This window comes from Genypterus blacodes, unplaced genomic scaffold, assembly GCF_046128005.1.
Source record: "Genypterus blacodes isolate CSIRO-AG114 ecotype Tasmania unplaced genomic scaffold, CSIRO-AGI_Gbla_v1 ptg000005l_1, whole genome shotgun sequence".
NCBI classification, from domain to species: Eukaryota; Metazoa; Chordata; class Actinopteri; order Ophidiiformes; family Ophidiidae; genus Genypterus; species Genypterus blacodes.
The window spans coordinates 2,591,077-2,611,260 of NW_027466819.1; the positions used below are offsets into that span (position 1 = coordinate 2,591,077).

At 43.7% G+C, this 20,184-nt stretch overlaps 1 protein-coding gene across 3 annotated transcripts; it reads left to right on the plus strand.

Annotated features, from left to right (window-relative positions):
* Window positions 1-1,652: 1,652 nt before the first annotated feature.
* tesk2 (testis associated actin remodelling kinase 2) lies at window positions 1,653-19,169 on the plus strand. 3 transcript variants are annotated; one of them, XM_076148393.1, is made up of 13 exons: window positions 1,653-2,049; window positions 4,577-5,124; window positions 5,262-5,381; window positions 7,570-7,691; window positions 9,110-9,158; window positions 11,378-11,524; window positions 13,082-13,164; window positions 14,204-14,288; window positions 14,368-14,451; window positions 14,688-14,774; window positions 15,002-15,128; window positions 16,639-17,160; window positions 17,262-19,169. In XM_076148393.1, the coding sequence occupies exons 2-13, from the start codon at window positions 5,002-5,004 to the stop codon at window positions 17,681-17,683; spliced, it is 1,971 nt and encodes a 656-aa protein (XP_076004508.1). In that variant the 5' UTR covers window positions 1,653-2,049; window positions 4,577-5,001; the 3' UTR covers window positions 17,684-19,169. The 3 variants fall into 3 exon arrangements, with proteins under 3 accessions (XP_076004508.1, XP_076004507.1, XP_076004509.1); XM_076148392.1 differs by having other exon boundaries at window positions 1,653-2,045; XM_076148394.1 differs by having other exon boundaries at window positions 1,653-2,045; window positions 17,265-19,169.
* Window positions 19,170-20,184: the final 1,015 nt, after the last annotated feature.

Consider the following 20,184-nt stretch of genomic DNA (forward strand, 5'->3'; position numbering starts at 1 on the left):
CCTTTTCACCAGCAACTGATCACCCATGGAAATGTGGAGGAGAACTATGCGATCCCTCCATTCAAGATGAATCCACCCAACCTTACAGAAATCCTGTCCATGCTGTCGGAACGTGAAGGCTCCAGTGCTGGACGTATTTTACGACAACTGGAGAATGAACCTGAAAGCTCTACCTCCCAGAATCATCCGACCCATAGAAACAAAAGATTAAAGGTGACTCATACCACTGCACCCGCAAACAGTGTTGAGTCGCCCGACACTCCTATTGCCAGTTCTTTAGAAGTACAGATGAACCCATCTTTTGGGATTTTAACGGATTGTACCAAAGAAAGTCCTGCCACCCGGGATCATCGGACTGCTAGCCACCATCTGATGACAGATCGCAGTGGTGGTGATACATCCCAGGATACTCACAACACCTCTGCCCCCAGAAAGCAGTCGAGAAAATAATGAATCTCCCTGCAGCACTGGAAATACTTCAGTTGCAAACCTCAAACTGATAAGGATAAATTATCCTCCATCCAAGGATCCTCTTACCACAACATGGAGTTTAACTAACCATTTTCATTTCTGCCTGAGCTTTGCATGTTCACCCTGTGACACCTCAGGTTTCTCTAGGTACTGTGCGTTTTCTCCCACAGTCAAACTTTTGATAATAAAGTAAAATCAACCAAATCAGTTTGTTCCGTATTTCCTTTTCATTTGCTTTTTTGGGTCAAACATCCTTTGTGACCTCCTTGATGACATCAAACTCCAAAGCAATCATCAAACCATGACAATCACACCTTAGCAACCCCGCATGTTTACCGAATTATTCCTTTGCAATATCTAGGTGTTCTGCGATATCTTCATTACACGTGTTTATTTACACTTTCTTGTGAACGTATCGGCCACTGTGATTACAACTGGATAGCAACCAGTCAGCGGCGGTTTCGCAACCCCGGAGCACGTTGTATCTGAGCATATGACGTAGCGGCGCAGAGTTCTGCACAGACATTACTGCTTTTTTTTCTTCAGCCAGTTGTACAAGGTCATAAAAGGAGCAATAAAATCGCAACATGGTGAACATTGGGAAACATTCTGGTAAATGAATGAAAATGAATGAGAGCAATCACACATCTACGTCAAACACGTCACAGTGTGTCGGCTTATCTTAATGTAATGTGAAACCAGCGGACCAAATTAAAATGTAACAAATATAATGCCGAACTCATGTGCGGACTCCAAGTGTGAAAACAGACACAAACTACTACTCGAGCGCATGTGACAGTTCTCACACAGAGAGTGATGGAACCTGATCAACGGATGGTCCTCAATTCACCCGCTGTTCCACTGTGAGATATGGTGCAGTACGCCCAGTGCCCGCTAGGTGACGCTCTATTCCCACGAGAACAAATACTAGCTGACGCCACATCACTTTATAAAGCGATGTTGACTGTTCTTCAATCACTAATTTGATCCGGATTCCACAGCCGTAATGAACTGTAACGTCCAATCTATTATTATATTTGCTTGTTAAATACTATTTATTATAATTAAGTTTCCTGATGGATTACAATGGGACCCGCCCCACACACGCGCCCGCACGATTCCAATTGGTCTTATCAATTGTCACTCAAACATGGGCGGGACCAGCAGGAGTTACTCGGCTGAGCGATACGGCGCTGCTGTCAAATAGCAGTACGCGTCTGACATGTTATCCTCGGCGGGCAAACAACATTAAACTTCGACTTTTATGGACAACCAAGACAACAGAAGCAGCCTTTGTGTTCAGTTGGTAAATTCAACTTCAAGGAATTTCGGTATAGTTACGTGCCGCGGGCACAGAAAGTTGTTGTTTCGTGTGCTGGGGGGTCGAGCTAACGCCTGTTAGCGCTTAGCTTGAGTTTTGTTGACAAACTAGCCAGCCAGTAAGCTAGCTGCGTTACCATCTCTCCGCTGCCGCTCATCGCTTTGGAGAAGTACCTGAGTGGACTGGCAGGGATCAGAACCTAAATTGCCAAGTCGTCAATTGCACCTCGCAAAACAGTCATCCTTATGACAAAGTAGGTAAGAGCAAAACTTGAAACTACGCCTGTTGTGTTGCTGTTTTGTTTACGTTTTCTTGCAACCTGTCAGCAACCTCTGCACTCAAACTACTCTTATTATCCTTTATACATCGTCATAGTTATATATGATTTATCCTTTCAAGCAGTGTTTGGCTCATTAGCCGAGTGTGTTGTTCAGATAATGTGCAGGTTATTGTCACGGTACCTGCCCCTTGGACTTGTTCATTACTTTAAACCCTTGAGGAATGACAGATATGCAGCGGCTCATATTATGGCTGTTCGGCACAATAGGTGGTGGTCAGGGAAAAGAACTGTTCACATTTTGTGCATGTGTACCATAATGATTATAATCTATAAACATTCTTCTTTTAGTTAAATGTGAGCTCTGTTTCCATCGAATTGCAATTAACTGAAACTACAGCTACAACTACGTGAATACTTCTGTAAATTTAGTGCGCTGTAATCTGGGTTTGTATGAAGAACAGAGCGGGTTGATTTGGGCTGGATGATATGGCTCAAAATTAGTTTGTTTTGTGTCGGCACATATGTAAAATGTCAATGCAGAAAGTAAATGTTTGTCTCAGTGGGTAGTGGGTAATTCCACTCCCGCTTGGGAGCCGGAGGGTCGCCGGTTCGAGCCCCTGCCGAGGAGCCCCTGAGCAAGGCACCGAACCCTCAATTGCTCCCCCCTCTGCGAAGGGTGGTAATGTAACGTAAGTCGCTTTGGATAAAAGCGTCTGCCAAATGATCGTAATATATATAATATAATATATAGTTAACATGAATATTTGCCCATTTATCACTTTGTTGTCTTACCTCACTGGGTAACTATTCTGCTTAAATATTCAAACTGTGAATGTGTTAATGGGTCGGTTAATGAGCGCACACACACACACACACACATTCATTAATAACTCTCGCTCTTTACACACATATCATCATCATAAAGGCTTTGATTTATTATTGACATTTTACAATAGTCTGTAATCTACAGGGACACAGCTGGATAGGGTCCAAGATCCAAACTACTGCTAAAGGCTTTGCCTCAGGCTGCAGTGGAGATGTTCCATCTGTTTTGGAGTAGCGTCCAGCCACATTTTACGGACCAAAAAAAAGTCTGCTTTAAAAGATTCCACCCCTTCCCATGCACAGGCCCTTTACTGTGGTGTTCTAGATACACGCCTTTGGATGTGTGTAGGCAACAGGGGGTGATTTAGAACATATATAGTTCTGAAGAGAGTAAACAGAAGTAATACATAGAACAAATATTGTAATGAATATGGTTTCCATTTTCCCCCTTATCATTTGCATGAACAAGCTCTCCAGCAGTAGCAGAGTTCATAACTCATAACTGTGTTCATAACTGTGTGTGTGTGTGTGTGTGTGGAGGGGAGGGGAGGGAATAGTGATGTTTTTACCTGCTCTTTTGCTTACAACCATGCAGACAGAGTTACATACTGTACATGTGAGGAGCATGTCCGTTCTTGCTCATGGATGGAAATGCTCCTGAAAATGGATAGGAGGCTTAGGCACAGTTTTTGTGGCCTACATTTTTGTTGGCGCAAAATTGGATGACTGTCGTAACGACTACAAAAACGAGGAGGTTGAAAATCCTGTGGCAGGGACAGAGAATGATCTCAGTATTCTGTGATGTAATGCTTGAGGACTAAGGCAGATCCTGGCTACCACTCAACCATGTTTGTAGGTTCAGATATAATGAAACCACATCTTTGACAAACGTTGTATTTGTTTAAAACAACAGATGTAGCCAATTAAGCAGAGATACAGAGCTCAGTCAGTTCTATTTGAAAACAGGTTGGACCGTGAGAATCAGGTGAACTACCTGATGAATAGAAATGGTCCAAAAAAGAGGACACACATTCCTGTGTGTCTATACATGTATTGTTTGTGAAGTCTCATTTGTGGAAGTTATTAAAAGTTGAACATGTGCTCAGTTTGAATAGGTTAAATGGGGATTTGTGACCTAAAAAATGCTGAATATTTCAGAAAATATATATGAAGAAGATATGAACACCAAAAGTCATAGCATTTTCATGTATTTGGAAGAATGATTTAAAATGTTATGATAATCAAAGAAGTCACTCTCCAGCATGAAAGCAAAGTTAGATATGAAAAGCCACACACTGTTTGCTAGTCTAAAAATGACCCATAGTCACACACTTCCTTCCATGTTCCTTTGTACCCTGCTGATTTTGTTTTGGATGGCAGAAAGGTGGAGGACCTGAGTTATTCCTTGGCTAATCTCCCATTATTGGACAATCGGCCCCTAGTGCAGCCACTGCATTTGGGCTTGTTTAGCAGCGAGCCGTGTCACCTGTCCTAAGGCAAGAATGAACCAAAAAGCCAAGTCCTTAAATAGACAATATAGAAGCAGATCATGGTAGTATTTAGTTTTCCACTCATTCCTTTTCTTGGTAGGAGACGCACATACTGTTATTTTGTGTCAAGTGTATGTCTGGTGTTAATATGAACTGTTTAAAATGTTCCTCTCTCTTTACTTTCTCCAGTTGTCCAAGGGCCGACCATTCATTCATTACTAGCCGTGAAGCTAGTAGGACGACGTCTTGTAACCAGCCAGGGTTTGTCACCAGCAGTGCCGCTATCATAGTTTCAAACTGAATTCTATGATTGTGACATATCTTCACCACAGACACAAACAGAGTAAATATTCTGGGTTATTGAAACAATCTAGTACTTGTATCATATGGGCCCATACAAGACAAAGGCCCTTATTAGTTTTAGGGCCCCAAACTGCAATTCAGTGAACACTGGTCTATGGGATTCACCGTCCGTCGATGCCTGACTTGGGTGTATAAACCCAAACCTGAATTACCAGAGCTCAACTGCTGCTGGATGACGATTAGTTTCAACCCAGTTTAAACCAGTAAAAGAATCTCCTGACCTCACTGGTATCGCCATCATTCACATCACCATGGACCGCAATAAACGCAACTCCATCGCTGGGTTTCCGACGAGACCCGATTGCCTCCATGACGACAAAGACGGCATTGGCGGGGCAGGGATGGGCGAGCTGGGCATGACCCCACCCTCACAGGTCAGTTCACTTGCTTTATAGTCAGAAGTGGGCAACATATCACAAAGGCACTACTTGCAAAAACAGGGTTCATATGGTACAAAGGTTTAGTCTGACCCTGTTTGGAATCTGAGCCGGTCTTCTCTTGCCTTCTTCAGGTGGGCAGGGTGTGGCCGTCATCCTACAGAGCCCTCATCAGTGCCTTCTCCCGTCTTACACGCCTCGATGACTTCAACTGCGAGTGGATCGGCTCTGGATTCTTCTCTGATGTCTACAAGGTGAGCCTCTCTCAGTTCTTCCTGGAGTCTTTCACTTCAGCATAGACAGGTGTCCCTTTGGTTTCTCCTACACTCTTCCATTTCATTTTGTGTCCATCCCAGGATGTGTAATAAATATGACGGGCCTTAAGATCGTTCATACCATGATGTCGTCTTACAATTATATTGCTTCTTCCTTTGTTTATGACTGTGATTAAACTTTTATCACTTAGAAAGAATGTGTTGTGCTTGGCCTTAATGCTGTCAGGTTGATGTGCTCGGTGAGTTAAAGGCCGATTATTTCTGAGCTGTCTTGGTCCATCGCCTTTCCCTGACGCTATGAGGTCAAGTTGGACTGTATTCACTTCAAAGTGATGGCACTTTGTCCTTATCCCCTCAAGGCATGAGACTGGCAGTCACACACACACACACAAGCATGTTCAGCAATATCGATCTTGATGCTTTATCAACATTGACCGGCAGAGAAATCAGATTTATCTCCATAACATCAAGGCTAAGAATCCCTGTATGAAGTTTGGGCATAACCCAGTTAAGTTTAGATAAGCAGGACTGCTCATCACAGACATGCACACATAACTGTGGACTAGACCTAACCAAGATGTTCACAGTTTAGTTTGGGTTGAGGCAGCTCGCTCTCTTTATTATTGTTTTTTCCTGTGTGAATACTAAGGTAGAGAGAAAAGAAGGTGGACAGAAGGAGAGAATTTTCTTGCTTGGAGTCTAATTTATGATGTTGTTTGTGATAAAGGGGTGGAGAGGAGGTTCTAGCAGTTTTTGCGGACACTTGGAGGAGAATGAGTCTAGACGAAGAAAGGTTTTGGTAGTACATGTGGTTGGGGGAGTGAGTTACCCTGAAGAGGTAAGCATGAATAGATCTGAATAAGAAGAGCTAGGGGTTGTCTGTTGGGGAAGACCAAGATTTAGGATCATGGTTTGTTAACGAGTCCAGCAGAAGAAAGAGGGGGGGTCAGGAATAAATGCTGTGGGGGGAAGTGAACATAGACGACTGGGAGGTAGAGGATGGAGGCAATGGGGGGAGGTGGCCATCTGTTGTTTCCGCGGTGGAGACTGCCATAGCTGGGGCCCATGCTGTCTCTGTGTGTGTGTGTGTGTGTGTGTGTGTGTGTGTGTGTGTGTGTGTGTGTGTGTGTGTGTGTGTGTGTGTGTGTGTGTGTGTGTGTGTGTGTGTGTGTGTGTGTGTGTGTGTGTGTGTGTGTGTGTGTGTGTGTGTGTGTGTGTGTGTGTGTGTGTGTGTGTGTGTGTGTGTTATAATAATTAGAATTTTGCAAGAAACAATAGTATTAGCGTCATTTCATAATTTAGTCTTTATCCCATTTGCCACATTCTCTTACCTGCTGCTTGCTGCACACTATACTGAGTATTTGTCTTTACTGCTGTTACTCAGTAACATACCTCGATATTTGCACTGGGCTTTATTGCCTTAATCTTGGTGCGATAATCAAAGTCCATAGAAACATACCTATGTTGTTAGATATGGCTGATTGTCAACAAAGGTTTTCTCAGTGGTGGGTTTCTGGTCTTTCATCATCTCTGCCAATTGACATTTTAGATGGTGAATGAAGATGCTCAGATGATCACATGTATATAGACATCAGGGTACACTCTTGGCACCTAGATGAAACCCTGCATCGTCTTCTAAATCTATTTATGCTGTAGTTCAGCATCAGGAAGTGAGTTAACCGTCTGCAAGTAGATAAATTGGTCTGCAGCAGCTCAGTATCTGACACTAGGTTTTGTGGTTTGCAGGTCATTTCCTATTTCTGTGCACATTTTCATTTGTCTGTTAAGATTCAACTTGAATGCTTTACGTCTGTTGATGTAAAGAGTAAATACTAGATTGGGGATTGAAGCACACAGTGGTCTGCCCTCTCTGTCTTAAAAGAGAGATTAGGTATCACATCAGCTCATGTCACCTGATCAAACATAACAGGAATAACTATTTTTGCTAAGACATTTTTTGGAAGTACAGGCAGTGTGGGTAGAACTACAAGAAACGTATCTACAGAGAACAGTATACTCTCTGAACACATTAGTATGTTCACTGTGCAGCCATAGTGACCCAAACTGATATTAGGATGGTGTTATTGTATAAATATGTTACAATCCCAGTGTTTTCAGCCAACAGAATATATTTAATGTTTTGCCCCATTGCATTGTTGGCTGGCAGGTGCGTCACCGAGCTTCAGACCAAGTGATGGCTCTGAAGATGAACAAGCTGAGCAGCAACAGGACTAACATGTTGAGAGAGGTGCAACTGATGAACCGGCTTTCACATCCAAACATACTCAGGTCAGTAAATATAGATATATATATACAGGATATGACTGATGTGTCACTCTGGTGTTTTGAACTCCTTCCTCTTCATTTTCACATGGTTGTGTGGTTGTGACCTGTTTTCCTCGGTGGCCAGGAACTGTGTCAGAAAGCCTTCAACCTTCAGCCATTAACCAGAGACTTTCTGAACGGCCTGCTCTTGTTAGTCGCAGCAGGCACGCTAGAGCAAAGTACACTGGACTGATCTATTAACATTGAAGTTTTAAAGCCACGTGATTAAAAAAAACAAAACATTTGGTTGCACATGCACAACACTCTGAAGACCCTCACCCATTCCTCTGTGCTCCTGCAGCGACAGCATCAATTTAATGTAGACCAAACCAATAAATGGATTCAAACATATCATTTCATATGCCCCAGAATAGAATTCCTGTGTGTGTGTTTGTGTGTGTGTGTCTGCAGTGATCTATGTCTGCACTTGTGTTTATGTGCAGTATCTGTTTACAATGCCATCATTGTTGAGCATGCCCAGTGGATTGTGTGTGTGTCTGTGTGTTAACAAGCAGTCACTGAGGGGGCCATTGTGTGCTAAAATCCCAACAAGGACCCACAAAGTTGACCTTTTCATTGCCTCCAGAACTGTGAAGCCTTCAGTACTGGTAATAAGAACAAAGTTGGCTCACACCACACTAGTTGAAGCAACACACGGCCCTCTGTGGGTTAAGGAAATTCTTCAACCTCTTGTGCATATGAAACTCATTTAAAAGCCATCAAAAATAAAAACAAGACTTTATTCTCAGTTCTATTCTTAGTTGTTCTATATTTGATCACTTTGAGAAGGAGAAAGGTCGTTTCATGTCCCAGACTAAACCACAGGAAGGCAGATACTGTGTGCGATCTGCAATACAGGAGAGGAATGGATGGAATGCAGGCAAAGTGACTGAACAGTTATTAAGCAGCACTGATGCAGGTATCGCTTGTCAGGTCTTGCCCACCTGGGGAATTCTCCTAATCTTATCTTTCAAATCGATCTTCTCGGCTGCTTTGTTTACTTGTGACAGACAAAGCCAGGGAAGTGGTTTGAAGTATTTTACAGATAATTCAAATTAATTAAATGAATTTGATCCGACCCTGTTAGAATAGAGAGAGGTGGGATGTCAGAACGTCTGACACTAGATTAAGATACTAATTAAATACCAGCATAAGAAAATATCCTGAAGGAGACCGTTTAAAAGATACACAATGTTTTAATGTCTGTTAGTAATTCTAAAATCTTGTGTAATGTTTGAAATACTGATAGTTGTCTACATTGTGTGAATGTCTTTTTAAATCATATAGGTCAGTCTCGATACTTGATTTGCTACCATGAATGAAGTGCAATCAAATACTGAAAATTCCCCAAACCATAAAGTTGACTGCTCTTTGTGTTGTAGGTTCATAGGTGTGTGTGTTCAAGAGGGCCAGCTTCATGCTCTGACTGAGGTAAGAGCGCACGCAAACACACCACCCCAGATTCAACAATTGCTATGAGATCAAAGGTTTCAATAATAATAAAGTAGTGTGTGCATTATGTATTGTTTGTGCTTAAACCTGGGTGTGAACGCTGATAGACCTGTGTGCTTGTGTGTGTGTGTGTGTGTGTGTGTTCCTGCGATTTTTCAGGTGAACATGATGTCATCTGTAAACACGCCACAGCAGCCTGTAATTGTATATAACAGAAGGAACTCAATGTTCCCTAGGATGAATGTGTACGTGTGTGTGAGGGAGGGAGAAGGGAAAACAATTTGATGCTGCCACCTCATAACATTTAAGTTTCATTTGAAGGCATAAGGGTGACAGTGAGCAGTGTTTTCAGGCTGTATGCATGCAGTTTGATGTCCCCAGCCAGCAAACTCTTTTACTACACACACATTCAAATCCACATTTACAACAAACACATACATGCTAGGTGTAGAGACCGTCACAGGTGAACCCACGGTTTGCAGTACAATCACTATAACCCTTTCTGTATTTGTATACGCATACACTGGGCACATATTTGACCGTGAAAAAACTCCAAAACACAGATGATTCATCCCACTGGAGAGAAGTCAGTGGTACGACACACGGGCATGATTATACGGTTTGTGTTGCATTGTTAATGTGCTTATTTTGGTCTTTGGGACAAAGCCACAGGGAAATTCTTCTTACAGTTGCACAGGGAAAACATCTTAACACACAGAGTTTACAAATGCTTTGTGCTGTAATCACAGAGGGTTTCCAACCTGAGACACGGGTGCACCTACCTTAGATCCATATGCACACACACACGCACACACACATGCTGTGCAGTAGGTCTTGTTTTCCTCTCTGTAGTGTAAAAGGATCCTGTTGTGTCGTGACAGGGCCGAGCCGATCCCGGTAGCAGGCCCGTGGTGTTTTGTCACCTGACCCCTGTTATGAGGCCACGCTGAGAGGAAATGCAGAATGAAGCTACTGCCTGGACCCAAACTACCTCTAGACACGCACAGAAGCGTACTTCACTCTAATCCAAATATAGGATTCTCTTTATTTTAGAGCTGTTGTCGTCCCGTGTTATTGCCACCAAGCTCTCAGAGCGATTCACCCGCAGAAACTCCACACACTGGCACCATTCTTTTAATTGAAATGTTATAAATTCTTCTCGACTCACTGTGTTGGTGGATTCAAATTCGTGGAACATTGGAAGCTTCTGGAAGTCATCAAAACAAACTTCAGAGGCAAAGCTGTGGCTATTCAAGGTCATCCATGTGCCCCATGCAAAGAAATCACTGTGTGGGATTATTCAAACCCCACTCAAGGAAAAGATTCAAATATGTTGTGAATTAGATCTTATCCAAATAAGAGTGTGTTTCAAAGTGAATATTGAAGCTTTCTGCACTACATTTGGTATGGCATTATATTCTGTATGCATATTATCAGACATCCCAGGGAGCCATCATGTGTTCTTGTGTTATGTCAGATTATTACTATGATATATCAATAACATATTAAATAGAATAGTAAAAAAAATCCATTGCTAGATAAGCAGCTTTTGGAATTCCCTTATTTACCTTTAATGCATTTTTAAGCCCCTTTCAGTCGGTAAACCACATGGTGAACATTAAGGATCCAAATGAAAAGTTAAATTAGTTTATTACTGACACACGACATCATAGGGATATCATCAAATTACAAACACACTCACACACACAGTATCCTTACATTTATTGTAAAACATTGTCAGGAAATTTGAATTGTATTCATCTTTCTATAGAGTTCCCTGTAGAGGACGGGTTTTACACGACAACAGGAATTAAGACGTTCGAGATCCCTTCCCCCGATGTCCTAATTCTGTGGTTGTCACTCATCTCGGCAGCCTCGGTTAAAGCTGACCATCCCTTATCCCATCTACGCTCTTTCTACTTAAACACTGGCATTCGTGATATGTGACATGGGATTAGTGCGTCTGTGTGTTTGCATGCGAGCAGCAGTGCCAGACGAGTTCATGTTGATCAAAGCCGATGGACGGAATAAAGGAGCCTGACTACTGTGAAACCACTCACCATTCTCCACAGTACTCAGATCATCTTATTTATGTGTGTGTTGTTCGTTGTGTATCGGCCCCCTGCAAAAGAACAAAATCTGTCCACTAACTAACAAAATATGAAACTAAATAATCAAATCTGTCTTTTTCTTCTCAGTACATCAACGGTGGAAACCTGGAGCAGCTTCTGGACAGCAACAAACACCTCAGTTGGCCCAGCAGGGTGAAGATGGGCTGTGACATCGCCAGCGGTCTTGCCTACTTGCACTCCAAAGGCGTATTCCACAGAGACCTCACCTCCAAGGTTAGTGAGACGGCCAAATCGGTTGTTGCGATGTGGAAACACGGCTTGAGTCAGAGGTGGCGCTCATTCTAGGCCCCATCATCCATCTTATCATCCAGCTGTGGCTCTGTCTCTCTATCTTGGAGTTTTAACAGGTTAATTACAAGACCCCTTGCCGACCCCTCCCCCCTCCCGTTTCTGTTTCCAGGCTTAAGTGTTCTTGTAAGAGCGCCACCATCAGGTTAATTGAAGTTTGTTTTTCGTTTAAGTAGAATGTTCGTACCCTTTAAGTTTGGTTACAACAGACGTATTAATTCAGTCATTCCCATTGCTATCAGGCACACAAAATTGAGCACAGAGCCATGTAATCTCCATAGACAAACACTGGCAGTAAGTAGATTGATCACACTGACGAGCTCCGTGTCACATAAAGCTCTGGCAGATGTGCTGCAGTCAACTTTAAATGCTATTATTGTGCAACAGCTCAGCCACAAAGCAGGGCCAGAGGTGATAACCTTAGAACTGCTAATATCCTCTAAATAGCAATGCTACAATAGCCCTGTTATTAAAAACCAAAATACTGACGCACATTCTTGAAAGCTTCTTGTGTCGGCAAAACTGAGAAGCTATTACTTTCCTGTTGGTGTGCTTGTGGATTCTTTGTAGGCGTGGTTTAATTAGTGCAGAGATGTTGGTTTTCACAGTTCATAATGCAGTATTGGTGTTTGGTTTGGCCCCAGGATGATGAAGCGGCGTCTCTTTGTAAGACTGGGATGCTGTTGGGAGACGGTTGATTATTTGACAGAAGTAGCAAAACGGGAAATGCCTTGTTTTGATGATTGGTTGCCGGGCTTGTCTGTACTCCCGCTCTTTGACCTTTTTACCTCTGCGTGTCAGAGTACAATTGTCAGTTGTCGTGATCTGTGCCAAACAGATTGTACGTTTCCAGGTTGACCCGGAGCACAACACATTAACCTGTCATAGATTAAAGGTGGGCATCTGAAAAAGGTACAAATACAAAAGCGCCAAGACATAAATTAAAGCATAATTCACACATCCCCTGAAGCCCTGAAAAAAGGAACAGAGTAACAACTTTGAGCGGTGTGGTCTTAGCCTTGTAGTTAAAGTACTCCTCTAATTACTGCACACACATCGTCCACATGCTTGTGAGTCACATCACAGCTGCAAAAGGTCACAGGCAGGGCTACTTCCCTCATTATAATGCTATTTTTTTTATTCTGTGTAATTGCTCCCAACCCATTTCTCTGTAATATTAATAGCTTTTGTCTTTTTTTTAGAAAGATTTTCAGAATTAAGGTCAGGCACCCGCCCACACGCATATAATAATAAATAAAGTGGAGCAGTCTAAACGTGAGTGCAGTCATGTTGGCGGGGCCTGATATTCCCCTTTGTTTTCTGACGGAATGCACAATGAGCCCATGTTGAAAAGGCCAATACAAGTCTAACCAGTAAAAAAGAGTTGTGGCAGACGCTGCTTAGCCACAAACCGCCTCAGTATAGTGGTGTGTTTGACTTAAAGGACACGGCAACAATCATTGTCTCTCTCTATGTTCCCAGAACTGCCTGATCAAATGTGATGACAACGGCTACACAGCGGTGGTTGGAGACTTTGGCCTGGCAGAGAAGATCCCCACTAATATGTAAGGAACAATGATGCATTACTGATCACTGCTCTTACCAAAACACCGCTTTGCATAATGATACTCAGTCCTGGATCCTTATTAGGAATTAATACCCAGTCTCACTCTGCATGAGCTTGTCAAAGGCTTTTGTAAGTTGTTTTCCCCTAAGAAAGCATTTTGTAACATTCCCTGTCTTGATTGAGTCACATATAGCTTGGATTTGATGAAGCAAGAGGTCAGAAGACACAAATGTGATGTAATGACCCGGCTCCATTTCACTGCTCTCCTCTTCCTCCTCCTCACACCAGGCACAGGGTTATTTATTAACACATAGGGCAGACACACACATTAGCAGGCATTGTAGTTCACGTACTTAACTTCCATTAGAATTTTGATAAGAGGAGGATACGAGCAAGGCCGGGCCTCTCTGTGTGTTTATTCTGTTATGCTGTTGTACCACACAGTGTGATTGTTCTCTGCTACTGAAATGTATCCAGGAAGAGATTATAATTTGGATAATCTTGTGTCAATGCATGTGCATGTGTGCTGCTGTGTGATTATTTCTCTAATCTGCTAAGAGGATGAGACTTGGAGGGAAATGACATATCTTCTCTCTTCACTTCCACATTCATGTCCGCTGCTACAGTGGAACACACACACACACACACTGATATGTTAATGAGGTTTTACCACTTTGACAATTTAGAAACTACGTAGTCAACAATGTTTCCTCAGTGATTCCATAAGTTAGATGATCTGTGTGCAGGACTTTACTAGATTGTTCAGCCAGTAACAGAGAACACACACACACACACACACTGCTATAGATGACTTCCTTAATATGATGGATCATTAATGGCACCATGTTACAGATAATCATTAACTAACTGTGTGTGTGTGTGTGTGTGTGTGTGTGTGTGTGTGTGTGTGTGTGTGTGTGTGTGTGTGTGTGTGTGTGTGTGTGTGTGTGTGTGTGTGTGTGTGTGTGTGTGTGTGTGTGTGTGTGTGTGTGTGTGTGTGTGTGTGTGTGTGTGTGTGTGTGTGTGTGTGTGTGTAGAGCTGAGGGGGAGAAGCTGTCGGTGGTGGGCTCTCCCTTCTGGATGGCTCCTGAGGTTCTGAGAGGTGAACCGTACAATGAGAAGGTAAAGTCACCTAGTTTGACCTTTGACATTTTGGGGTGTTGTAGGGGTTAATAACCATCTGTGTCCTATGTGTCCTCAGGCTGACGTGTTCTCCTACGGTATAATCCTGTGTGAGATCATTGCCAGGGTCCAGGCTGACCCAGACATCCTTCCCCGCACAGAGGTGACTGCTGACATCCTCTTCTTCACCATATAAGCTCATTATATTCCTCTACACCGCTTGGCATTCCATAATCATCACCCCGATATTATTCTGTAACACTTCCGTGACTCATAGTGTTAAAGTGTATACTCTCAAAGGATGGGCCGGCTCTCATGTGTGTGTAAATACACTCTGTTGTCTTGCATGTGTCCATATGTATTTATCATTCCGTCTCTCCGTCTCCTCCTCCTTTCCAGAACTTTGGCCTGGACTATCACATGTTCCAGAACATGGTTGGAGACTGTCCGCCTGACTTCCTGCAGGTGGCCTTCAACTGCTGCAATGTGAGTTCACCACTCTCTCGTCCGGTTCGCCTTGACAACATTCACAATGGCGCTCTGTTCATTGATGACGCTGCTGGAAACCGCAGCGCCACGCAGCGTGACCCTCGCTGTAGTTTCCTTGTTGTTGTGGATAAACTTGTCGCACTGTGGCTGTTTAGTCTGTGGGTTGTTGTGTTGTGTGTTCCCATGTTTACAAACAGTAAAGGTGAATTTTGTTCTTCTCCCAGATGGACCCCAAACTCCGTCCCTCCTTCCCAGACAACGTGCGGTCCCTTGAGGAGGTTCTTGCACATGCTAAACTCGAAGAGATGCAAGAAGACCGCGGAGACAAGGACAAGAAGACCGTGCCCAAAGGTAACGGCGCTAACGCTGTAACATCACTTTCGCACGCCAAGGCACACTTAACTGCGATTGTGTGACACATCATCTCAACTTTAGAGTCAATAAAAGCCACCTCCTTTTGTTTACATTGAGGGACCAGTAAATTCCTGCAGGGCGTGCTGGCAGGAGGAGAGGCTGTAAAGTGTTTTATAACTCCCTCTTGACTTCCCTGGTTTTTCACACTTTATTGCAAAATCTGGCGACCGGTCAGCCAGTGGCCGTACGTTATCCATTCAGTGACAAGCCGTTCAGAAACCGGGGTAAATACTGTAACACATTTTCCTCTTTTGTGATACACATTGTTAACTCCTCCTCCTTCGTCCAGTCGTCAGCCCATCGTCGTCATTCAAGCCCAGTTTCCACTACCTCACCAAACAATACACTACTTTGTCAGGCATCTAATAAACCTGTCCCCACATTAATACCTCTCACACACATTCATCAACATTTGTTTTTGCCAAAGACATAGTGAGGTTTACCTGACGTGTTTCACCTCAAAGGACAGAAGGGCTTTGTGGATCACACAAACCATGACTTGACAGGAAGACTGGTCTGAGATCAACATTCCTATTTTCAGATACTCGATCTGTGCAGGCGCAGGTTTCACTTCTAATTTGGTCCGGCGGACGGCCGTCTGTGTGTCTGACCATCCGGGCGTCCCATCAGGAGGCGTCTCTGTTTTTGTTTGGAGTCGCCAAAGAGCTCCTTTTCCTCTCCTCTGCAGAGTACAGAGGAATACATGACTGAATACATGACTGCACAGGACACAGGGTTTACACAAGGGAAGGGAAGTCTGCTATCACAAATCTTGTGTTTAAAAGTTGTAAGTCCAGACAGATGGTCAATAGAAACTTGCCATGGCGACACAGTAACTCTCTCCCTAACTCTCTGTGTTTTATATGAGCAGTTAGTCATTACTCCTTGTGTGTTTTACTCTTTTGGCTTTGACATCACAGACTCCTGCTCCTCCCTCCACAGCTCCCCCTGTGTTTACCTCAGGCTATCAGCATTTCCACAAACTAGATTTAGCTTTGGAGTGTGAATGTCTTTGTTCCATAAAAACAAATATTATTTTAGGTGTAGTTCATATCCTCCCATTCATTTTGTGGCAGATCTGAGTCCAGTGAGCAGAGCAGTAACACCTGAACCTTTGAAAACAGTGATCTTCTTCATCGTCGATCTTCACTGTATTTCCTCCACTGTGCTAATTCAAGTCTGTGAAAAGAAAGATTGTCACTTTCTTCTCCAGAGCTTCTTCAGCTTCTCTAGGAAATGTCCTTCAAGTGTAGTGAGAAGCGTTTGAGGAACTTCCAAGGAAGTCAGTGTGATGTAGACTGTACTGCCACCTAGTGGTTACATACGAGTACACACATCGTCGACAGAAGGCTGAATGTCAGTGTGGAGTTTCAGTTTTGCACATTAAAACAAGCCCAGCTGATACATGTATAGTTGCTGTAAATCTTTTTCTTCTCTTTCACTCCAGGGGAGAAGCTTCAGGGCTTCAAGAGGCTCAACCCTCTCCTCCAGGATGACAAAATCCCACAGAAATCACCCCGACCCCGGCGAAACATCTGGCTCAGCCGCAGCCAATCGGACATCTTCGCCCGCAAACCGGGCAGAAAGGTCAACGTCCAGGACCCTTACTACAACCCCCCCACCTCCCAGAGATCCACCAAAGTCCGCAAGGTCAACCCGTTCACCGCCCGAGAGGACCTGTGCGGGGGCAAGATCAAGTTTTACGACGAGCCCAGCACGTCCGTCTTCTCTCTGGTGTTCGACCTCCGCTCGCCTCCTGGGAGTTTAATGAGCACCCAGTGCGGTCCTGGCTCCGCCCAGCAGGAGGCGTTCTACTACTGGCAGCAGCTGCCGGGGAGACAGTGCCATTCCTTACCCGTGTCCCCCCAACTCCCCCACTCAGAGGTCTTCAACCCCACAGGAGCTGCTGTCGCTAACAACAACGGCTCTGTCACCTGTGACTCCAACCAGCACGCCGCCACTCAGCAAGGTGAGCCGGAAGGTGTCAACAAATGTCTTATCAAACTCAACTTGATAACTTACTGTACTTATCAATGAGCTGTGACATCATCCATTCCTATGTGTGTGAAGCAGGAAACGAAGTCCAGCAGAAAGCGACGCCAAGCAGCTGGGCGAAGAAGTACGCCGTGATCGAGATCCCCCCTTACTGCAGGCAGAAAGGAGGGGGCGAGGACGGAGAGGAAGAGGAGGAGGAGGAGGAGGTGGTGAAGAAGGAGGAGGAGGGGGAGCTGCTGAGGGAGAGCTGGTCTCTGACAGTCCCTGTCAGCGAGAGAGACGGCGGGGAGGCGATGGACTGCTCGTGCAGCCAGGAGGAAGGTGAAAGAGAGGCGTACGACCTGACACAAACACACACACAGACACTCGCACAGGGGGAATCAGAGAAAGCCCAGGGGGAGCAGGGGGAGCAGGGTCCCCGCCAAGGAATGAACGGTAGTCTGGGACAGGAGAGGTCTGGATGTGAGGACATGGAGGCTCTGGGGCCGGACCTGTAAGAGAAGAGTGTAAATCCACCACAAAGCTAATCTGGAATAAATCAAAACAACGCCAGATGCAGATAAATTATTTGATGGCACAATATTTCAGGTCTGCATCGGCACCAGAACAAACACAATCCACCCTGCAAAGAGAGAGATTATTTTTTTAAAGGTTGTTTATATTTACTCTTCAGAGAGGATGTAGATGTTTTTTTCCTGAAAGGTTTCTTTTATTAAGTGTTGTGTATGATGTGTGTGTGTGTCGGTAAATGTTTGATACTTGTCCCCCTTGATGCCAGCCTACGTGTTTAGTGTTCATTAGACACAAACGTCTACTTAAATGTGTCTGAACCCCACAGACAGAGTAGTGGAGATTGATCCATTCCATGTTCAGGTCACATTTGCCCTTTAAGCTCAGCAGAGGCTTCAGGTTTTAGTCCACAAACCAATGATGAAGCAGATTGTACGGGATGTCATCATCGAAAAACCAGACGAGGGGTAAAGTTGCTGATCTGAAACCAATTCTTTAATCCAAGGCGACCAGGCAACAGTTCCCTGATCAGCCTCCTACTAGAAGATCAAAGGTCAGATTTTGTTCATTATCAGCGGTTTCTGATCTCAAACTCATTTCAGTTCTCTTCACATTTATTTTCACGTCTTACTGCAATGGAATGAAAACAATAACGTCTGCATTAAGACAATTAATGGCTTTAGATGTTTGCGTTTGAGAACTTGCAGAAGTTCTGTGACGGTACGCTGAGTTAAATATGCAATGTTTAACTATAAACCCATAAAGCCTGTAAAAACAACAACCAACCAGAGATGAATCACACGGTCTAACGTTTCAAAGAGTGTTATGAAAGGAACCTTAATGCTGTCACTCACTCGACTCAAAACCGTACTGAAAGAGGGAAAAGGCTGAATTAGAGAGGAATTCACCTGAAATTACAGAAAAATAGGAACAAAAACAACACAAGAGGATTAAATAATTCCTAAATGAACCCGTTTGCTGATGCGTCGATCCAAACTGTGCGAGAGCTCAACGATGCTGCAAGGATTTGGGAAGAAAACAATTTCTTATCATCGATTTGCACTTCATAAATGTCGTAGTTGTCTGGAGCTTAAGTTCCCGTAGTAAGAGTGTTGTCGCTTCGACCATTCGGTGTTTGGTTGATTTAAACTTATAAAGTTGTTGATGATATTTTGGTACTTTAATGCGTGCATGGTAACATTCTCCCACAGACACTCCCATCATTACATCATCTCTATACAGTGGAGAAAGGTTAAAGGTCTATTTTATGCAATGGCGGATGCGTTAGCTGTGTCCAATCCACCAAGCGCTCCTTATGACTTCTTCAATATGAACTAAATTGCACTTAGATACTATGCTCTTATCTACTTCTCACTACATTTCAATGCAATAAATGTAACTTTTATCCCAGTTTTACATGACAGAGTAATTTGCTATTTATGAGGAACTATTTTTAATGTCTTACCTTTTGTATATTTGTGTAAAAAAGTTTGTGTTACCTGATCTAATAAACAAGGTTTCTCAGAGCTTTACTGTTGAACTCTGATTCCAATCATCACTCGCGAATGCTGATCAATAAAAAAAACCCCAGCAGCTTACTAAAGTTGATATAAAGTTACTTTTATTTTTTTAAAAGATTTTAGTGTACCAATTTTCTTTCATCACTGAAGTTGGGTTGAAAGTGACAACAGTGACCCCTACAGGTTTCATAGTGAACAGCAGCTCAACAGGCACCGTGTTTGATTTCAGGTTCAGATATGTATGTTTATGTTAAATGATGAAATACTTTATATCCCTTCCAGCAGGATCAAGCCACATTTAACTCTCAAATTAAATGCTTCATGCAATCACACCTTCTACAGTCTTTAGACCAGAGCCTCGGGATGGAGGAGATCATCTCTTCCATCTTGTTCCACACGGCCTGGTCCACATCTATCAGGGCTCCAGTGTCAGAGGAGATGGAGGTGCAGAGGCTCTGGGTTCTCTTCACTAAGTGAGCCTCGCAGTTTCTTCAACACAGATCAGGAGGACATAGCTGCTTCCTCACAGACGGGTCACTGTGGACTGACCTCCCTCCCTCTAGGCCTGCAGACAGGATCCACAGGAGCTGTGGCCACACGGCAGGACCACCGGATCCCTGAGGACGTGACGGCACACAGAGCAGCTGAGGTCCTCCACAAATCTGGAAGCCATTTTGATGGATTGAGGATGAAAACAACACAGCAGGCAGCAGTTAGTGTCATAGCAACGCTCTCGTATCTAAGGACAGAGGATCTGACGCCAGGTCGATCGATCGATATCTGACGTCAGATCACCTGACGCTAAAGACTTTACGGGGCCTTTCATAGACTCACTTCAAATTATTTTACAACATTTAATGATTTGGGGGGAAAATGCGCCCAAACTGAATCGCTGACATCGCTTTTTCTGTTACAGCACATTTGGAAATATGTGGCGTTCACGTCACTGGAGTCTTGTGTGTTTGATC